Source organism: Terrapene carolina, unplaced genomic scaffold (genome assembly GCF_002925995.2).
Source record: "Terrapene carolina triunguis isolate 2854851 unplaced genomic scaffold, T_m_triunguis-2.0 Scaffold85, whole genome shotgun sequence".
NCBI lineage: Eukaryota > Metazoa > Chordata > Testudines > Emydidae > Terrapene > Terrapene triunguis.
In genome coordinates this window covers 51,657,331-51,677,084 of record NW_020664436.1, presented here as the reverse complement: position 1 = coordinate 51,677,084, position 19,754 = coordinate 51,657,331, and the positions used below count along the sequence as shown (strand labels likewise).

At 41.4% G+C, this 19,754-nt stretch overlaps 1 protein-coding gene across 1 annotated transcript in view; it reads right to left on the bottom strand.

The window, feature by feature from the left end:
• The window catches only part of SLC2A12 (solute carrier family 2 member 12), a 36,485-nt gene extending 18,934 nt beyond the window's left edge, over positions 1-17,551 (bottom strand). Inside the window, exons 1-2 of the mRNA XM_024208083.2 lie at positions 17,308-17,551; positions 9,364-10,701 (exon numbers count right to left, since the gene is read on the bottom strand). Of these exons, the coding sequence (XP_024063851.2) occupies positions 9,364-10,701; positions 17,308-17,434 (1,465 nt within the window). The 5' untranslated portion in view covers positions 17,435-17,551. The remainder of the gene's footprint in view (positions 1-9,363; positions 10,702-17,307) is intronic.
• Positions 17,552-19,754: the final 2,203 nt, after the last annotated feature.

Below are 19,754 nucleotides of genomic sequence, written 5' to 3'. Positions count from 1 at the left end.
GGAGCGGGGGGAGAGAGAGAAGGGGGGCGGCCAGGGCTTCAGCAGGGCGCTGCCACGCGGCCCCTCCCGCCATGCCCCCTGCCGGGAGGGCTCCACGCCGCTCCGGTCGGCTGGGAGGGAAGGACGCGGGCTGTCCTGCCGGGCTTACTGCAGGGCGCTCCCGTCCTCCATGCTGCTGCCCCCTACAGGGCGGCCGGAGCAGAACAACAACAAAAAAAAGGGGCCGTGCCGCCCTAGGATTGGGCGGAATGCCGCCTCTACAAGCTGCTGCCCCAAGCACCAGCTTGCTCGGCTGGTGCCTGGAGCCGGCCCTGTTTCTATTAAATTTGTCAGTGCTCATGCATAGATTAAGTAAATCCCTTTCTTGCTATAAAATAAACAATACTTAGTTATTCCACCACCTTGGCTCAGATTAATCTATTTTAGGAGTAGTTTAGAAAACTCACACTGCTCTCTGATGTTTATAATTCAGCTTCAGACTACCTAAGGATAATTCAAACTAGCTGGCCCTTTACTTGCATCAAGTATTCTATGAAAATTCAAACTGAATGCTGGCAGATGGATGGTGTTCAATCCACAGCAAGTGTTTTCTCTTGTGTTTTGGCATGTGCTCTCACTACACTGCAGCCTATCAGCCTGTGGACATGATATGAAATGAAGACTACATGTGGTGTTATTTGAATAGCACATGAACAATGAATTGGATAAGTTCTATCTACATCAAATCCAAAACAACATCAGTGTAGTAGAGCAGAGCAAACTCTCAAATGACTCTGCTGTACATGCTGGCTATGCTATGAACCTCAAAATAAAAAGATGAATCAGTTGTTTTCTAGGAAAAACAACCCTAAAATATGCCACTTTTTTATTTCGTTTGAGCATGGGGGTTTCTATACTGTAAACCAGTGGTTCTCAAATAGAGTGACCAGGCAGCAAATGTGAAAAATCAGGACAGGGGGTGGGGGGTAATAGGAGCCTATATAAGAAAAAGGCCCAAAAATCGGGACTGTCCCTATAAAATCAGGATATCTGGTCACCCTATTCTCAAACTGTGGGTCGGGACACCAAAGTGGGTCACGACCCCATTTTAATGGGGTCACCATAGCTGGCTTAGACTCGCTGGGGTCTGGGGCCAAAGCCCAAGCCCCATTGCCCAGGGCTGAAGCTGAAGCCCAAGGGCTTAGGCCTGGGGGGAGGGGCTCAGGTTACAGGCCCCCTGCATGGGGCTGAAGCCCTGGGGCTTTGCCCCGTCCCCAGGGCAGGGGGGCTTGAGCGGGCTCAGGCTTCAGTCCCCCCTCCTGGGGTCGTGTAGTAATTTTTGTTGTCAGAAAGGGGTCGTGGTGCAATGAAGTTTGAGAACCCCTGCCGTAAACTGATTAAACACACATTTTCCAGGTTTGAGCATTCTGGCTCCAATCCAGCAAAGCACTTAAGCACATGATTAACTTTAAGCACCTTGCTTTTTTTAAGTCATGTAAACGCTGGAAATTTTATTTGTGTGAACTGTAAGGCAAGATCATGAAGAGTTTGTAAAACTTATGAACTCATAAATACAATGCTTCAAACAAATATACAAGGGAACACTGTAGCATGAATGATTAACATTAAATTTCTGTGCACTATAAACAAATATAGTAAATTGATGTCTTATAAAAGCTTGAAATGTTACTTTGTCTAGTGTCAGAGATATTGATGAGAGCTGTAAAACACTCAGCTTCTACCAGTGTCTTCCAATCTATTGTAAGGCAATGTGGCTTATACTATTTTGTAGCTGAATAATGTCCAACTAAAACAACTGCTGAGAGTAATGGGTTATGTTTAGAGATGGGCAAAATTTTAAGGCTGAAACTTTTTTCACTGAAAAATGCAAATTTGGGTTGTCTGAAACGTTTTGTAAATTAATGTCAAATTTGCAGAATTGTTTCAGTCAGGGAAAAACCCCTGAAAAAATCAAAACATTTCATTTTGACATTTTTGAAAAATGTTTAAATATTTTTATTCAAAATGACTTGTTTTGAATTTAACTTGTTTTCTTTTTAAAAGCATTCACCCCCTTGCAAAAACGAAATGGAACATTTCATTTGATCCAAACAAACATTTTTCAACTTTGCACAGCTCTAATGATGTTGCAAGTAACACTGCATCCTCACTCACTTATTTTCTTTACCAGCTTTTCCAATGTCTTGAAGGAGACGCAATGTCCCCATTTAAAATTTGGTCAAAGTTGGGTTCTGCAGCAATATGTTGGGGGTGGAGGGAAATAGTGGCTTGATCATAAATATGAGCATGGCGTATCACCCTTGTCATCACATCAGTGGGTTGATCAAAGCCAGAAGTGAAACTGGCTATTTTGTTCTGTTTTAAATTTGCACCAAGTGTTTGAAGGGAATATGCCAAAGAAATGTACAAAACAAGACACTTAGCATCTTCAAACCATGTAACAAGTCAAACTAATGATTACAGATGTGCAAAATGCAGTGGGCCAATATCATCCCTGATTTAACTCCAATGACTTCAGTGGAATTACTGCAAGGATGATGGTTTTGGTTTGCAAGGGCATGTCAGTATAGGCAGATACTTGGGATTTTTGGAAGTTAATTATTCTAAACTACATGAAAACACATGAGATCTGTGTCCCCACTGAAGAGGACTACTCCAAAATAGTAAAAAGCTGGATGGAGATTTGTCCCTTTCATTTCCTCCAGTGGTTAATATTTCACTGCTTTGACTAGATTTCCACATACACACACACTGCCTCCTGCGTCTTGCCTTAAGTCTTTGGATTTACATAAACTCAGAAACTCCCAACAAAACCGAAGTTTCTAGATTAGGCATAAATGATCTCGGTTTCACTCAGAATTTGGCTTCCATCTCATCTGAATTTCAACCCATTCTTGGTGAGTTTGGCAAAACTGGCCCAAATTTGGGTTTGCAGCAAAACCTGAAGCTAGCCATGTTTCATCCTGCTTTAGTTAGATTTCATTATTAGAAGTTTCACAGGCCTCTAGTAAAGATTGGTCCTACATAGAGTATGTCTTCATTGGAGAGTTAACTTAGGCTCTCACTGGGTTGCCCCTAATGTGGCTCCCATCCACGCATTAACCCTCTCATCAGAGCTTAGTGGTACTTTACACCTAGGCTACTGGCCTCTCCTGAGATATAGGCTAAAACCCAAGTGGTTCTTACACTCAAACTAGTAACCCTCCTCCCCTTTGTGCCATGGATGTGGGCTAAATCACTGGAGTGCTGTTAATCCTTCACTGCTTTTCTATGGTTCCCTCTGTCTGCCCAGAAGGACAGACACATTGTCCTACAATTCACTGGGATAGAAACAGAGAGTGGCTCAGCTTACTGCGGAATAAAGGACCATGAGATATGCCCCCAGAAGTCCTAGCAACACACACAGGTGAATGCAGCACCAGTGTGAGAAGACAGGGTATGTCCACATTGCAGCTGGAAGCTGTATTTTCCAGTTTGAGGAGACATGTCACACTAGCTCTGATCGAGAGAGCACACTAACAATATAAGTGTAGCTGCGGCAGCGGGAGGGGATAGCCACCCCCAGTACACACACATCCAAAATGCTAAGTAGATACTTGGCTAGCAGCAAAGGGAGGGGAGAGCTACCCACGTATGTAACTAGCATAGACAGGTATGGAGCTGTGAGACCCTCTCATCCCTTATGTTGGTCTGACTGTGCTTCTAATTTTAGCATGCTAGCTCATGAGAGCTAGCTCAGGCATGTCTCCTCAAGCTGCAAATTATGTCCCAGCTCAAAGTGTAGATGAACCCTCAGTAACTCAGGTATGGCTTTGCAGTATGGCTGCTCAGACCCGAGCGAAAGTAACCCTGGCGCTGACCACCCAGTTAGCTCTGCAGTGACGACATTAGTGAGCAAAAATCTTCTGTTCAATGCAAATTAATTCAAAAGGGCACCTAATGGAGTCCAAATAGAATCATTTTTGTCTTACTGGGCCCATTGCCAAGCTATAGTAGCTAGGTTGGGTGCTCGGGAGATGGGTGGGAGTGAGTATAGGAATCCTCTCTCCCTACAGAGCAGCTGCGGTGTTGTTCCATGACAGCTACTGCAACACTGAGGTTGCACTGGACCTCTACATACTTCTTCCATGATGGGGTGGGGACAGAAAGGGGGAGGGTTCAAGTAACTGCCTAGGCCCTCCCCTGTCCCCGTATACCACACTCACAAACACTTTCTGCATGGTGGGATGCAAAGGCCACTGTGAAAATGAGCTCAACACTGCCCTTCCCCCTGGTGCAGTGATTGCATTGCCATGACCTCTCCACAGACACAGAGGCATGATTAGGTCCCATTTGCTTAGCTACACAACATCTTCTGACTCTAGAAGTTAAGGGGGAAAAGTGATTAACTGAATAATCGATATGTAATTCTGTTCTATTCTCCCAGTGCTGAATAACGAATGGCTGAGGTTAACAGAATGTCCATTTATTTCTTGGTGAAAATGTCAACTTGTGAACGTTAGGCTTATTAATTTAAAAAAACCCACCCCTGAGAACAAAAACTTAAAGTTGGCTTTGCCTTTGCAATTTTATAAAGCTGCTTACTGGGAAATTAATTTTCCTCTGAAGCCCTGTAAAGGACATTCAATTCCACTCTTAGGATAAGACTCCCAGATATTAAATCCCACTATTTAACTAATGATAACAAATACAAATATAGGGCCTGATCCTGCAAATGCCTACTTTGTAATAGATCTTCAATGGGAATAATCAAGGTAGTCAGCAGTACTCATCATAGTCAGTGTGTGCAAGATCAGGCCTCCGTAGTGTGTGTAGGGACAGAGCCAGAGGTGAGATTTTATTGAGGATGATATTTGGGAACGAAGGACCAAGTTCTCAGCTGGTGTAAATTAGTGCATCTCCACTGAAGTCAAGGAAGCTGCACTAATTTATACCAGCAGAGGATTAGGCCTCAAGTGTATTGTTCAACTGCCTAAAAGCCTCTACAACTGCAAAGAGAACAGGTTAAGATTTTACATTAGAAAGAGGAGTCATTTTGTGAAAATATTTAGAAGTATTTAGAGAACATGCTGGGGGGGGGGGTTATACACACACACACACATATATATATATAACAAATGGTGGGTTTTATATATATATATAACCAAAATGCAGAAAATTATTCATGCTCCCCTTCAATAAAAGCATTCCTCACCATAGAATAAGTGCCAAATTATGTTCCTAAACAGCAGAAAAAGTCCCTCCACCTTTTGGGAGAAGTGATCTGCATCTGGTGTTTCTATAACAGAAGTCAGTGTTGTCGGTTTCACAGCTTTACAAGCTCTGGGAAATGTGTAGACCTCATCTGGACATATATATGTGTGTGTGTGTGTGTGTGTGTGTGTGTAAACCCCTCCCCCCCAATCTGCCATTGCCCCAAACTCTATCAGCTCTGTTCAAACTGTGAATTGCTCCTATGTCCATGAGTTTAATTTCAATTGTTGGAATAAATTCAGACCTTGCCATACATTCTGTGCTTTGTCCATCTTAGCGAGAGGCCATCAGGAACTGGTTATGGCTACCTAATAATCTGCCCTGGCCTTGGCCCTGCTGCAGGTTTGAGCTGCCTGAATGCTGCTCTAACTTATGCCAGTTAGGTACGGGCCTCTACAGATCACACACCAGTTGGCTATAACTGCACTTCATATGGCTATTCTCTCACTCTCCTCAAGCATGAGACAACCCCTGGGCCAGAGGATGTGGGGTGGAACACATAGGAGCTGGTTCTGCCATCTCTTTTGTTTGTTTCTTTGTGAATTCCAGATGCTGGGAATATCCCCAGCAGGGGATTTACTGGAGTTTTCCATTCTCTTTGCGCAGCGTGAGCTTCAGTCCTAAGTGGCACAAAGGGAGCAGACTGGGACAAAGAATCTGATTCTTTGTAAAAGGGTGTCATTCCATTACTGTTAGTGTGGAACTGTACACACTTATATCAGGTCTGAAAGTAGCCTTGTTGTTTGCAGGGAAGAAACAAAAACAAAAAACAAAGCCCTGGCTGGGATGATTTAGTTGGGGTTGGTCCTGCTTTGAGCAGGGGGTTGGACTAGATGAACTCCTGAGGTCTCTTCCAACCCTAATCTTCTATGATTCTATGATTCTATGATTCTAACAGGATTATCACACTCAAATTCACGGGTCTCACTTAGGAAAATAGTCTCATCATCAGGAATTTCCATTGCCTCGGTCTTACAATTAATGGTGACCAATGGAGTTTACTTTTATTTACAACAAAGAACTTTTTATTTCTGTCCCCAAATGGTTATCACATCATAGATATGACTTGCTTTTCTATTATTCCAATTAATTTTCTATCCTTTAGAATGTGACCATGAGCAGATACCCTCTATAGAAGACGTTTGTTTCCTAGTCTATATTAAATACATTTTCACTATTGCATCCAGCTTTCAATGTAGGCAACTTATCTGTGATCCATCTATGTACAGCATTAAACTCAGCATCCTACTTCTGTTCTGTGTTCTGTTTTAGGCATAGTGTCATCTGTAGGCTCTAATTTCTCATGTTCTATGGCAAGTTCTTATGCCTGAACTTAGGTCCTGAGGGCCCATATCTCTTTGTAAACGCTCACTGAAATCAAACAAGTTTCCACCTCACTCACTTTGCCTTTGCAGCTTCATTTTCACTATGGATTGATAATTATCTGCTGTGCACGTATTTTTGTTTCCTGATTAATGGGGCTCCTCCCCATTTGACCTTTTTGAAATGCCAGATGTTGATGACAGAAGATAAAGAAACCAAAGGTGTGTCAAGTATGTCTAACATCTGCACCTTAGTTAATAGGAGCTCATGGTGCTTATGTGAGTATGGTCAGCGAGACAATGTGTGCTGTCCTGCAGTGTGGTGCAACACTGATTTATTGCGCTTGTAATGTACCCTAATAATTGTCTGAAACCGAGTGTAAGCGAGAAGCTGGATCGCACTTCATCAAACTTAATGCAAAACAGACAAATAAAGCTGCCCCTCTTATCTTGCATAAGGGCTTGTTTATATAAATATACAGTATATTGGAATTAAAATTGGACTAGACAGCTGCTCTCTTGTCTACAACTCTTTTATAATGCAAAAAGGCTTTAATCTATCTGTTTTCGTAACGGTTGTGTCTGAGTGCTTTCATAAACAGTAATAGTGATATTTAATGAATCAGTTCATAAGAAAATCTAATTGCTTCTGGTAATTTGGTAAAAAGAAGAAACCACTGAGGTACAAAATATAAAACAAAAAATGGCTACTGAGAAAGCTTAGGCAATAACTGGACCTCACACTAGAGCCAAAATTCCTTTCACAGTAGGAAAAAAGGAAGATTAAAGAGCTGGATTGGAATAATATGTCCGATGTATGTACTGCCATGTTCCAGATGGATTCATATGTACTCTCCATAAGAATTTGAACTACGCATACTCTAAATATCATATATTTTCTAAATAGAAGGCTATTGTGGCCAGCTTTGCCCCACTGGATGAGGTAGTGGAAACCTTCTGCCCCTTTCAAGGCTAGGCACAATCCCATCTGCCTGGGGGTGCTAATTACTCAAGAAAGAATACAGATGCCAAGTGAGGTCATCCCCAGCTCCCCTCCTTCATATCAACCAACGGAGCAAGCCAGACATGGAAGGGAAGTTGCATGCTGCACTCATTGAAAAGGTAGTGAAACCTCCACTACTGTCTGCACCATCTGGGGGCCCCATGGAGATTGTCTGGCTTTGTCAGTCAGAATGTTCTGGAACTTATACTGTGGCATGGACCCTCCCTTTCCCACATGGATCGTGGTTTAAAAGTAACAATTTGGCAGACAGTGTAACAGGTTGAGTAATCCAAACATTTTAAATGGGCCAATTTTTATAATTGAGGGATTGTTTTTTTTAAAAAAGCTAACACTACGAAAATTAAATTTAATAGACCAAATCTACACATTTGAAATATCTTTAAAGGGTTTGAGCTGCAAGCAGAAAAGCCAGGAGTTACATATGAAACTCAATCCTTATCCTGCCTTTCAGCCACGGCACATATAATTACAATATATAAAACCTTCTATTATTTACAGACTCCAGCAATTCCTTGATTCAGTTAATCTGAGCTTTCTGTATTTAATCAGTGTTAACTGAGCCTTGGACACTGAGTCACTACACTGTATAGATACACCAGCACATTTATTTCATATCCAGTGTACATTGCAAAAGTGCCCTTGTTCAAACCTATCTATTTTAAAGTCCCTAGAACTCAAGTGTCTGTGGAAAGCACACTCAATTGCATCCACGATGCTAGAATAAGTTGCCCCTTCCAATAAAATAGACGTCCACATTTTGTTTCATTTGAAGAAACTTTTAATTCCTTGTTTTAAGAAAACTTGTTAACGGAATAGGAATTGAAATTGTGATGCTTCCCTACTGGTTGCTATTCTAGGATTAGTTTGTGCTCTCTGTTACACTGGTGTAAATCTGAAGTAACTCTTTTTAGTGATGTTACTCAGGATTTATACCAGTGTAACTGAGAACAGAATCTAGCCCTTAGACTGGTTATAATGTACTAAAGTATGCTGGAGTAACATGCATCCGATGAAGTGGGGTTTAGCCCGCGAAAGCTTATGCTCAAATAAATTTGTTAGTCTCTAAGGTGCCACAAGTACTCCTGTTCTTTTTGCAGATACAGACTAACATGACTGCTACTCTGAAAATTATCAAACTGCTATCCCTTAGGTCCCTCTTGGCAATGAATGTTTATCTCAGGCAGCTATCCTAGTGAGCTATTTATCCTAAATAAATAACTATTGTTGGGTTTTGTCTTCACTTTTTTGCCTTTAGTATGACAGTAGGGTTGTTATGCTCATGGTAAACTCTTTATCATAATTAACTGCAAGGAGTACACTATGTTTCCAAGCCATTTTTGTGTCAGGGCACACAGGCACACAAAGTCTGTTAATAAATAATGGGCTTTGTGCATGCACATTTTACAATCTGATTTTTTTAAAAATCAATCCGATGGGTAAAATAATATGAAAGAGTTTGTGAAAAAGAAGAAGGAAAAGAGTAGTTAGGGCCTCTAGTGGCGATCTTAGCAGAGAGGTCAAAGACTGACTGGGCAATGGAGACTGAATTGCTCTCTCGCACGCCTTGAGTTGGTTTCTCCAGAATAGGATCAGAGTCTGTTGGCAGAGCAGCATGGTGGAAACACATACTGCTGCTTATTGTGATGTTTGTTCTGTGGATTGAGAACTTCAATTTCCAGTGATGTCAACATGGGCATCTTACACCAGTGCTTAATTTACTTTTAAATAAATCATTAAAAGGAATAAAAAATATGAAATACTTACTTGGTCCAAGACCTATGGAAAAAGCAGCAACATAAACAAGCAAGCTGGCCAAAGACAGCCATTTCAGAGCAGCTGGAACTTCCACAGTGTCTATTACTATGTGGGATGCTGTTTGGCTTGCTGCAGAGTTCCTTCCTCCTGCCAAGACTGTGCTGTTCTGCTCCTCCTCCTTAGCAATTTCAAATTTTCTCAGCGTGGTTAGTGATGTTCTGCCCTGGGAAGGCATACCAGCAAACTGCTCCTTGAGACTCTCATTGCTGGCACTCACGTTTCCTGGTCCACGAAAAATGGAATCTTCCAGGAACTGGTTTCTACAGATATTAGTGAAATTCATGTGTATATTAAGATTCACCAATCCCATGGTGACCAGTGACACTGCCATAATAGAAGAACCAATACACAGAAAGGTTTTGCTTCCAACTTGATCCACAAAAACAGTGGCTGGGATTGTACTAACCACTTTAACCACTCCAACTCCAGTCGAGGCCAAGCTAGCTGCTTCATTGCTCTGGAACCCAACTGACTTCAAAACAGTGGATGCATAAAATAAAATGTTAGGCTGCCCTGTTGTTTGCACAAAAAACACTAGCGTGAGGCCTATTAGCATTCGGGCTCTCATGTTGTCTTTTGAACGAAACAGGTCCAAGAAACTGTACTGATGTTCATCTTTCAAAGAAGACTTGATCACAGTGAGTTCTTCAGCAGTATCTGAAGTTGCCCTTAGCCTTCCCAGTACCTTGCTAGCAGCTTCATCACTACCTTTCATAACAAGAAACCGAGGACTCGGTGGAAGGAAATACATGGCAATAGCTTGCAAGGCACCTATTGGTATCACAAGGCCAAACATATACTTCCAGCCATGGGAAACATTGGTGAATACATAATTTGAAATGTAGGCAAAAAGAATGCCAATCACAATCATAAGTTCATTTAATGATACAAGCAGGCCTCTTCTATGCTGTGGGGCTATCTCAGCGATATATACACATGTTGCAATTGAGGATAATGATATTGAAATGCCAATAGCAATCCGTCCTACAATAAGTATGCCATATGATGTACTGAGTATCAAGATCAGGCTTCCCAGTACAAGTAAACAAGATGCTATAATAATCGCAATTCTCCTTCCAAATCGGTCTATTAGGAATCCACCAGTAAGTGAGGCTAGTAAGGCCCCAATGAGGAGGGAGCTTACGACTATTTCCTGTTGTTTGCAAGAAAGTGCTAGTATACTGCTTAGCTGAAGAAGAGCCCCAGAGATGAGTCCCAGTTCATAACCCATTAGGAATCCACTGATGGCAGCAATGGCAGATGACAGAAAAGTAAACGTTCCACATCCTGGAATTACAGAAGAAAAACAAAAATGAGCTCTGTACCATTCTAATCATCAATAATAAAGTTATTTTATAAATCTGTCCTCAAAATCTTGTTCTAAGGTCTCAGTTTGGGGAAAAACAATATGATCAAATGAAGAAGAACCCAACAACATTGGTCATATCAAGTGACATTGCTGAAAGCAGGAAAAATATATATCATGTAATGCACTTCGTTTTTCCCCTTTATTTTTAGTATCTCTTAAGCACCTGATCCCAAACCCATTGAAGTAACAGAAAGACTCCCATTCAGTTATAGAGTTTAATGCCAGGTGGGAGCACCAGATCATCTAGTTTGACCTCCTGTATATCACAGGCCACTAACATTACCCAGCACCTGCATATTAAGCCCAACGACTGAGGCCAGGTCTTCACTACAGACGTATATTGGTATAACTATGTTGCTCAGGGATGTGAAAAATTCACACCCCTGAGTGACTTAGCCCCCCATGTAGACAGTGCTGTGTTGGTGGGGAAGCTTCTCCTGTCAACATAGCTACCGCCCCTCAGGGAGGTGGATTCATTATGCCGATGGGAGACGCTCTCCTGTTGGCGTAGTAGCATCTTCGCTAAAGTGCTACAGTGGTGCAGCTGTGCTGCCGTAGTGCTGTACATGAAGACAAGCCCTGAAATTAGACCAAAGTATTATGGCCCACAGGAGACTAGACTATTATTTGCCAAGACAGAGAATAGGAGGGACCAAGGTGCACCAGTGCCTGGGGAATGAGTAAGTGAGATATACGCAGATAATACTGGCCAGTGACCCACACCCACACAGTGCAGGAGAAGGAAAAAAACCCAAGGTCACTGCCACCTGCTGACTCCACATATGGTGATCAGTTAGACCCTGAGAATGTGAGCAAAAACCAATCAGCCAAGCACTTGAAAGAGAGAATGCTTGGCACCACCTCAGAGCCCTGGTGCTCTCTGTCCAATGTTCCATCTCCAGCCGTGGCCATCCCTGATTTTCCAGAAGAAGAAGATAAAAATAAATTGGTGCTGGGGGAAATCCCTTCCAATCCTGATCCCTGCAAGTGGTCAGCTGAAGCCCTAACACATTAACTTTTAGAAACATAAGATGTAAACAAGAAATGGGCCAACCCCAGGGCTGTTGAGCCCTGTCCGCTACCATCACAAGCAACCCCATCAGACAATCACACTCATAAATTTGTCCAGTTCTCATTTGACTTCACTGGCTTTTAGATCAGACCCTAAATAAGTAAGCCTGCCCAACAGTGACAATGGAACAGACATCCAATAAAGAGGCTTTTGCCAAGAAAGCATTTTTTCCTTTTAAATTTCCAACATTTTTCCTAAGTTGAATTTAGTCGCCACGAAAGGCATCAGACTGACAGCCCTAGAACTCTTATCCACACAGTTGGTATATTATAGACAAGAATAGTACATGCTTCCTAACCAAAGTGCTTCAATACCACCTTGGAGGGACCACCCCTACATGTGAGAATATAGTTTATCCTGGACTCCCATTAAATCTTTGGCCTTGCTGAGAATGCTAAGGCTGCTGATTTTGGGGGTGTTCCTTTGTAATGTGGACACTTATCCACTGGGAACCAGACTAAGATTTCCAACCCAGTTTTGCTGCTCCAGATAGATAGATTGGATATTTCAGATAAGCCAAATTTTGGGGTGCAAACCTCTGAACACTTTGGGATTCACTCATCATTAATCCTTGGGTTCTTTGTAACAAAAAGATCAGATATTTCACATCAGAACCAGCACTAGGCATAAACAGACTAAGCAATTGCTTAGAGCCCTGAGCAGCTCAAGGGGGCTCCCTATTAATTATTAGTATGTGTTGTGTGTGGGGAGGTCCCTAAAAATATTCCTGCTTAGGGCCCCCAATGGGCTAGCATCGCCTCTGTTTCATATAGTTTCTGATGGCTGCACCATTGGGAATAAAAACCAGATGGTGATAGAATAGACAAAATGGAGAACATATGCTATTGTATCTCTACTTTAAAATAAACTGTGTTTTATACAACTGAGATTCATTGTTTATTACTACAAGAAAGATGTAACTGATCATATTATGCTTGTTGTGAAGCCTTTGCACCCTAGCCTTTGATGGATAATTCTAGTTTATTATTGTTGGGTTAATTCTTCCACTCAGCATAGTTTTTTTTTTCTTCTCAGCATGATGTTGGGTACCACACAATTAGAGGCCAAGTGAATTGACTGCTGATTTTCCAGTTAGTTGCAGAGAGCTTATGTACCAGTGGGAAGTGGCTTCTGCAACATAGTGCAGACAGTATTTCAACTAATTCTTTTGGGGCAGGTTTGGATGAGTAGTTCAGTCAACTTGGCTGGAGAGTGGTGTATGGTAGAAAGATACCTAGCCCATCTGAAAGTAATGGATAGCTCTGTATTTATTTTCAATTGCTGTGATCTCCTCTGCACTATACCCAATACTTTTTTCTCCATTTATGCCTACAGTATCCAAGACCAACAGGTTTATTGGAAGCACTGATTTGTGTAAAGTTACACTGTGGGCCAGATCTTCAGGGGACATAAATTGGCTTCAACTGAGCAACCCCAATTTACACCTGCTACAAATCTGGCTAATGGTATACATATGTGATGCAGGTGTTAACCTCACTGCAGAAACTAACCTTCTCCCATCTTTGATCCTCTGCTTTTAATACAGTAGTAGTGCTGGGGGGAAAATCCTTCAGTTATGCCCTGGTGGAGGAATTCAGTGGGGACAGGAATAAGACTTGTGCCCCCGGGATAAATATTATGGTTATTTTAAAATAAATTATTTTTGATTAAAAAAATTATGCCAGTTTGGTATGGCTCTCAGACAGCTTGGAAGTTACCAGTGTGGGACTCAAGGCCACAAAGGTTGTGCACCACTGATGCATGCCAATGTTTAATAAGAATAGGATGGTTATTGTATTGGTAATTTTAAATGTTAGCGTTGTTTTTTCACTACTAGTTGGAGAACCTCCTATCGGGCCTGAGGATCATGTTATTAGATCTACCCAGTTTTACAAACTTGCGGCAACTTGTGTTACGCTGTTGATCTACAACTCTCACCTCCTCTCTCTTCCCCCAAGCAGGTTTGGGAACAGCTAGTTACACCAGTAGAGCAGGTTTTTAATTTTTAGGGAAGCCTCTGGTTCCCGTTTGTTGTCTGACAGTGCCCCCCACCCACCACAGTTCTGCAGATGAGCCTATCATCTGTCAATCCTGGCAGCCTTTTGAAATGAATTGTGCTGCCTTTTCAAATTTGGCCCTTGAATGTACAGCACCTTCTGGCATGAAAGGGGCAAATAGAACATTCTACAATTGCAGCAGCAAACTCTCTCAGCAGTTCTATGTCAATCACATTTAATCTGCAGTCATTGCTTTTCCCTGAAGCCTATACGTGTTTTTATTATTACTGGGCCAAATCTTAATGTCCCTTACCATACTCAGTCCTTACTTGGGCAAAATTCTCATTGGGTTAAATCCTGAGAGCTTTACTCAGCTTCCACTCAGGCCAGGTCTACACTATAGAGTTATATTGGTATAACTATATTGCTCAGGGGTGTCAAAAATCCTGACTGACGTAGTTATACCGACCTAACTCCGGTGTAGACAGTGCTCTGTTGACATAGCTACCGCTTCTTATGGAGGTGGATTAACTATGCTGATGGGAGAAGCTCTTCTGTTGGCGTAGTAGCATCTTCACTTGCGCTACAGTTGCGCATCTGTAGTGATGTATGTGAAGACAAGCTCCAAGTCTTTCCTCGACAAAACTCCCATTGACTTCAATGTGACTTTTGCTTTAGACTTCCAGTAGTTTTACAGACACTCCTTTTAAATACAGGCTTTTTGTGATATTTCTGGGCAGAGAGGGTTTTAGACATTCCCTTTAAAAAACACTTCTTTTAAAAATATATATATTTCTTTTGTTTTTGTGAGAACCGTAAAATATATATAGCAATTCACTGTCATGTGCTGCTAATATATATATTTTAATGGGAGGCTTCCGTAAAAAATACTGGATAAACCCCATGGCCAATAGGTGTGTGACTAAAAATAAAAAGGATTGAGAAAGCTATTCATTTGTTTTTCCATTTCAACAAAAATGCTTTCTCACAACCAAGGAAGAAAGCAGCACTGCCTGACAAACAAACTTATCTTTAAGAGCATTTTGTAAAATGTTTATGCTTTGTTCCTGAAAATCAGACTGAGGATAGTAACAGTATTGCCTAGAGTTCAGCATGTGTAATTGAAATTAGGGGTAGAGATGAGGGATGAAGATGTTATGGAGGGTGTGCATCCTTCCCCATAATTTTTTTAACCTGTCATTTGGTGCAATCTGAGCCATTTCAAAGGTAACTGTATATTATGAGATGCACGGGTAAGTCATTTCCGGCAGGGAAGATTTATAAGCATTCGAGGGGGGGGGTGATTCCATCAGAGGCAGGTAAAACCATCCTTATCTGCCCTTCAATTTGTAGCAGGCTCCTGACTATGGGCATTTCGGAACCCTGTCCAGCACATCACAGCAGCTTCACATCTGAGATTATTCCAGGCATGGAGATTCCTGTTGTGCACAAATGTTTCTACATTGTTTTTTAATTGCTCCAAAAAGCACATTTCAGTTTCTCTGTCTCCATAATGACACAATTTAAAAAAATGTAAATAAAATGATTTTGTTGTTATAATTTATTATTTGTAGTACAGTGATGCCCACAATGCAGACAGAAGGAAATTGCTGCCCCAAACAGGATATGTTGGTTATGGGATGTGGAATCTTTCATCACTGCGCCCCTGGTACAAATCCAACCCACTTTCATAATGTCTGGAAATAGATGGGTTGTTTTTTCAATCCCTCACCTTCCTGAACTGCCTCACGGGTAATTTGGGGTGAGAAATTCCACATTTCCGGGAAAGAAGCAAACAGCTTTTGGGAAGGTTTTTTTGTTTGTTTGTTTATTGTTTTAAAGTGTTCGCTATTTGCAACTATCCAGAGATTTGGAAAGTTGGGTGCAGTTCTGTCAAAAATAGGTTAATGGTAAATAGATCAGGCAGTCAAAAGTGCATGATAAAAGGAGTTTGTCACATAGATATGACTATATGACGCAATGGGATTCCCCCTCTCCAATAGGACAAGGCATTTATTTGTAGCCTTGGTAGATCATGAGATATCAAACCTTAAAACTGCAACATTTGTATGGAAAATTGATTTTAAGTAATTTTTAGAGATTTCTACAATGTATTCCTTCATTTCCCTCTGGTTATCTCTTTCCTCTTCCTCTGAGAGCTGGACAGTTAGACTGGATTCAAGAGGGTTGAAAAAAAGTTTTACTTTCCCATGGAAGTTAAAACAGTTCAGAAGGATATGGATCCTTTAAATTGGAGATTATTTTCAGGCCAGCTGGTGGAAAATATATTTCATATATTCATAATTCTACAGCCCTTTAACAATAATTTCTAAAAATCTTGCTGAAAATACAGTACTTTAAAACTGAAATTTGTACAATTGTTATGTCACTGAAAAAGAAAACAAAAACAAAAAGAAAACCCAACCCAGTTCACGCTTTGTGGCTGCGTTAGTGCAAAAGACTGAGGTGTTGGAAAGTACTGGGTACATTGTAACCTGAAGATTATGTTGCATAAATAATGTACAGATTGTAAAAACAATAGTTCAATAGTGTGTCCGCAAACTGAATGGCTTTTTGTTCATTAACCTTAGCTTCCCTGTGATCCCAGATATCAGTTGATATTGCTGGCCTCATCAATAACTTTTTATTACACTCCAACAATATTATTTGTGCCAATAGTATCTTAATATATTTGGGTTAGTTAGTTCACTTCAATTCATTTATTTCTAAGCGAGCATTAACTCAGGCATAGCCCTCTCTGGCTTACAGCAATGTTTTCTTTCTTCTGCCTCAGCTTTAAATCATGGTAACAGAATGTAACGATTTTGTGTCACCTCCTTCTGATCTCAGTAAAAGAATCTCTAGGTGTAAAAAATGTGTTACACCAGAGGCTTGGGAGAAACTGACCGTTAAAACAGCAAAGTGCAGATGGACTAAAGTTGCTCTATGCTTGCAAATATTTTTTTCAGTAGTAATTTTATATTGGATTCCTAGTCTGCAGACCCAAAGTCAAACTGCCATAAGCAGGTGCAACTCCCATTGGAGTCAATGAGCTCCAGTGATTTCAAGGGTAGGGTTGAATTTGGTCTTTAGTGTGCACGGGTCACAATAGAATAGACATTGCGGGCATCAATGGCTCTTTTGATCTTTCAGGTGACTAATCTGCAAAAGGAGAAGGATTTACACATTAGAGGGTGCATCCATGAGCTGTAGGATCAAGGCCTTCAGGGGAAAGTATTTCAAACACCCTCATTCAAAGGGAAAGGTGACACTTCGTTCTTTGCTCACATTTTCCCTCTCTTGCAATGCCAGGAATTAGGGGGCAGATGGACAGTGTTAATTTAGACTCTCCTGGCTTTTGCCAGGCTATTTTCCTCCAGACCCGAATGTTATTTACATATATTTGCTCCTATTGTCATTCAGTCACAGCTGGCATTCAAACTGTGCCACATTACCTGACTGAGTGGGAAGCTTGTGTAGGTCGGCGTTGCCGCTGCTGTCGCCTCTGTTACCATCACTGTCTCCTGTTCTCATTTTCCTGCACTGCTGGTTGAGGTCCTCCGCATTCTGCACAGGTACCATGGCCGTTTAACAGCTCTATTCCACACTTCAGGGTAGAAACACTTCACAGGGCAATTGTCCGTCCTGTGCTGCCAACAAACGCACAGGTTATTTTCCTCATGGCAGCGTGATACAGAAGCTTACAGAGCGTATGGCCCAGAGTGATTTGTGAACAACTTTGTTTCTATTTCAGAAGGCTTTGCCCTTTCTAGTGACACAGGCTGTTGCTATTCTTGGTAGCCTATCACAAGCAAGTGGGAGGGCCATCTTGCAGAAGTATTGTTTTTGCCTTTAAACAAACAGTTGAAGCTATTAGGCATTCACACAGAGCTCAAGGCACATTCTTTAGCCATTAGCTTAAAGGATCTCTCTTGTGTTAATGTACCTTTTAAAAAAAAAAAAACAGAGAAGGAGCATGAAGGGCAATTTAAACTATTTGCTGTGTCAGCTAAAGTTAGGGCACTGAATACACACAGATGGTGTCAATTAATTCTTTGAATGATGAACAAGTTATTAAGAGAAATTCTAGAGAGCAAAGCAGAGTCAGTCTTTCAGCCTCTGAGTGCAGTACCCAGTGGTAGCGATGGTATATTTTTAGTCATTTCTACCGTGCCAGAGTTACGCATGGCACTTTACAGATTAATAAAAAGGTGCCTGCCACACGAGTTTAGAGTCAAAGGGCCCAATCCTGGGCACTGCTAAGTACCCACAATTCCCACTAACTACAACCAAAGAAAGGGGCAATAATAAACAAAGAGTGGGGGGGGGGGGGGGAGAAAGACAAGGGTTACAACAGTGAAAGAGGAGCTATGTACATAGAGCTATGTACATACTCCCTTGAGTAGGCCCATTGGCATCAGTGAGGCTAGCTGCTCATGTAGGCATGCACCAAGTGAGCCGGTAGTGTGGTGTAGACTTTTAATTTTGTTTCTTTTTTGTTTTGTTTGTTTTTGTTGCAGTTAATGCATTAACACGTGGGGATAGAATGGGAATGAAGGCTAGGGCAGAGGGCAGAGGTGGAAGGCTGGTAACTCTTGCACTAGTACCATTTTCAGGAAGGAGCATTCCTAAACATTTTTCACCTTAATTAAAACAGACACCAAACACCCCTTATCAGTCTTTGCTTGACAAGGACATTCTACAGAAGAGAAAATAAATGTCTTTTCTGACAGGTGGGTCACAGGAAGGTCTAGAGGCAGGAACATTTGGATTCCAAAATAACAAAGATTCTTGCTGCAGCCTTATTATTATTATTATTATTATTTTTGGCAGTACATTTGGCATTGTCTTACAAGAGTCAGACTAATCTTTCTCCCACCGGTAAATTTTTTTTTAGAAAGAAAATCAAATAAGAGCATATCAAGGAGTCAGCAGCTATTGGATGCTGTCAGAGTCTGTAAAAAAAAAAATTCTCACTACTTCCAGCGAGATATGTTTTCATGTGGTACATTTAAAAAAGAAAAAAAATCATGTTTATTTTGAATTTTTGATAAAAATGGGGCGCTGTTTCTATGGTGGGGGGAGCTGTAATTTTGTTTTGAAAAATCTGTTTTAATTATGAAAATGAATAATTTTATCTTTGGCAAGATTTCCCTGTGACTATCTGACTTGTACCCAGCCTTTTCTGAGGGCCTGTCCTGTTTCTTGCGTGATTCTCAAATAGCTCCCTCCCTGAACATGACTCTTAGACAAAACTCAGACTCTTTTTTCAGTTAGATCCCTCAACAGATCCTGGTTTCTTCTAGTGTCCAAAATCCCTAACCCCTCTCTTTAATGATCTTGGTGATGCCTGAGGGCATTATCCTATGTGGCATATTGGCTGGAAACAAGTCCCTCATCCTGGATGCTTGTCTTTGGGAGAACATGTGTGGCTCAATTCCCCTCTCTTGACTGCTAGTTTGTGGGGAAGCTAGATTCTTTGTTTGACCCTCTGTAGTGTTTCAAACTCTGAGATGATACATACCATAATATATTGCGTAGCCAAGTGTATATGAAATTTCAGTTTAGTGGCAGCGGGGGCCCCACAGAAAGGTTATCAGAGGACCTTTGGGCCCTCACTGCTGTCTAGCAAAGATGAGGGCTGTGTTTGTGAGGAGAAGGGCCTAATAGAAAATCATAAAGGTAGAATAATAACCATGGTGGACTTCCCCCATCTCATTCTCCTTTGGTGGTGGGGCTAATCAAAAGTTGTCAAACCTTAAAGTTTGGGTTCGTGGATGAGTGATGGAGCAGGTCTGAAAATATGGCCCATCACTAGATAATCATGTATGTCAGAGATTACATTGATTTTGTTTCTGTGGGTTATCATTATGTTTGCCTTCCAACTAATAAGAGGCTGTTT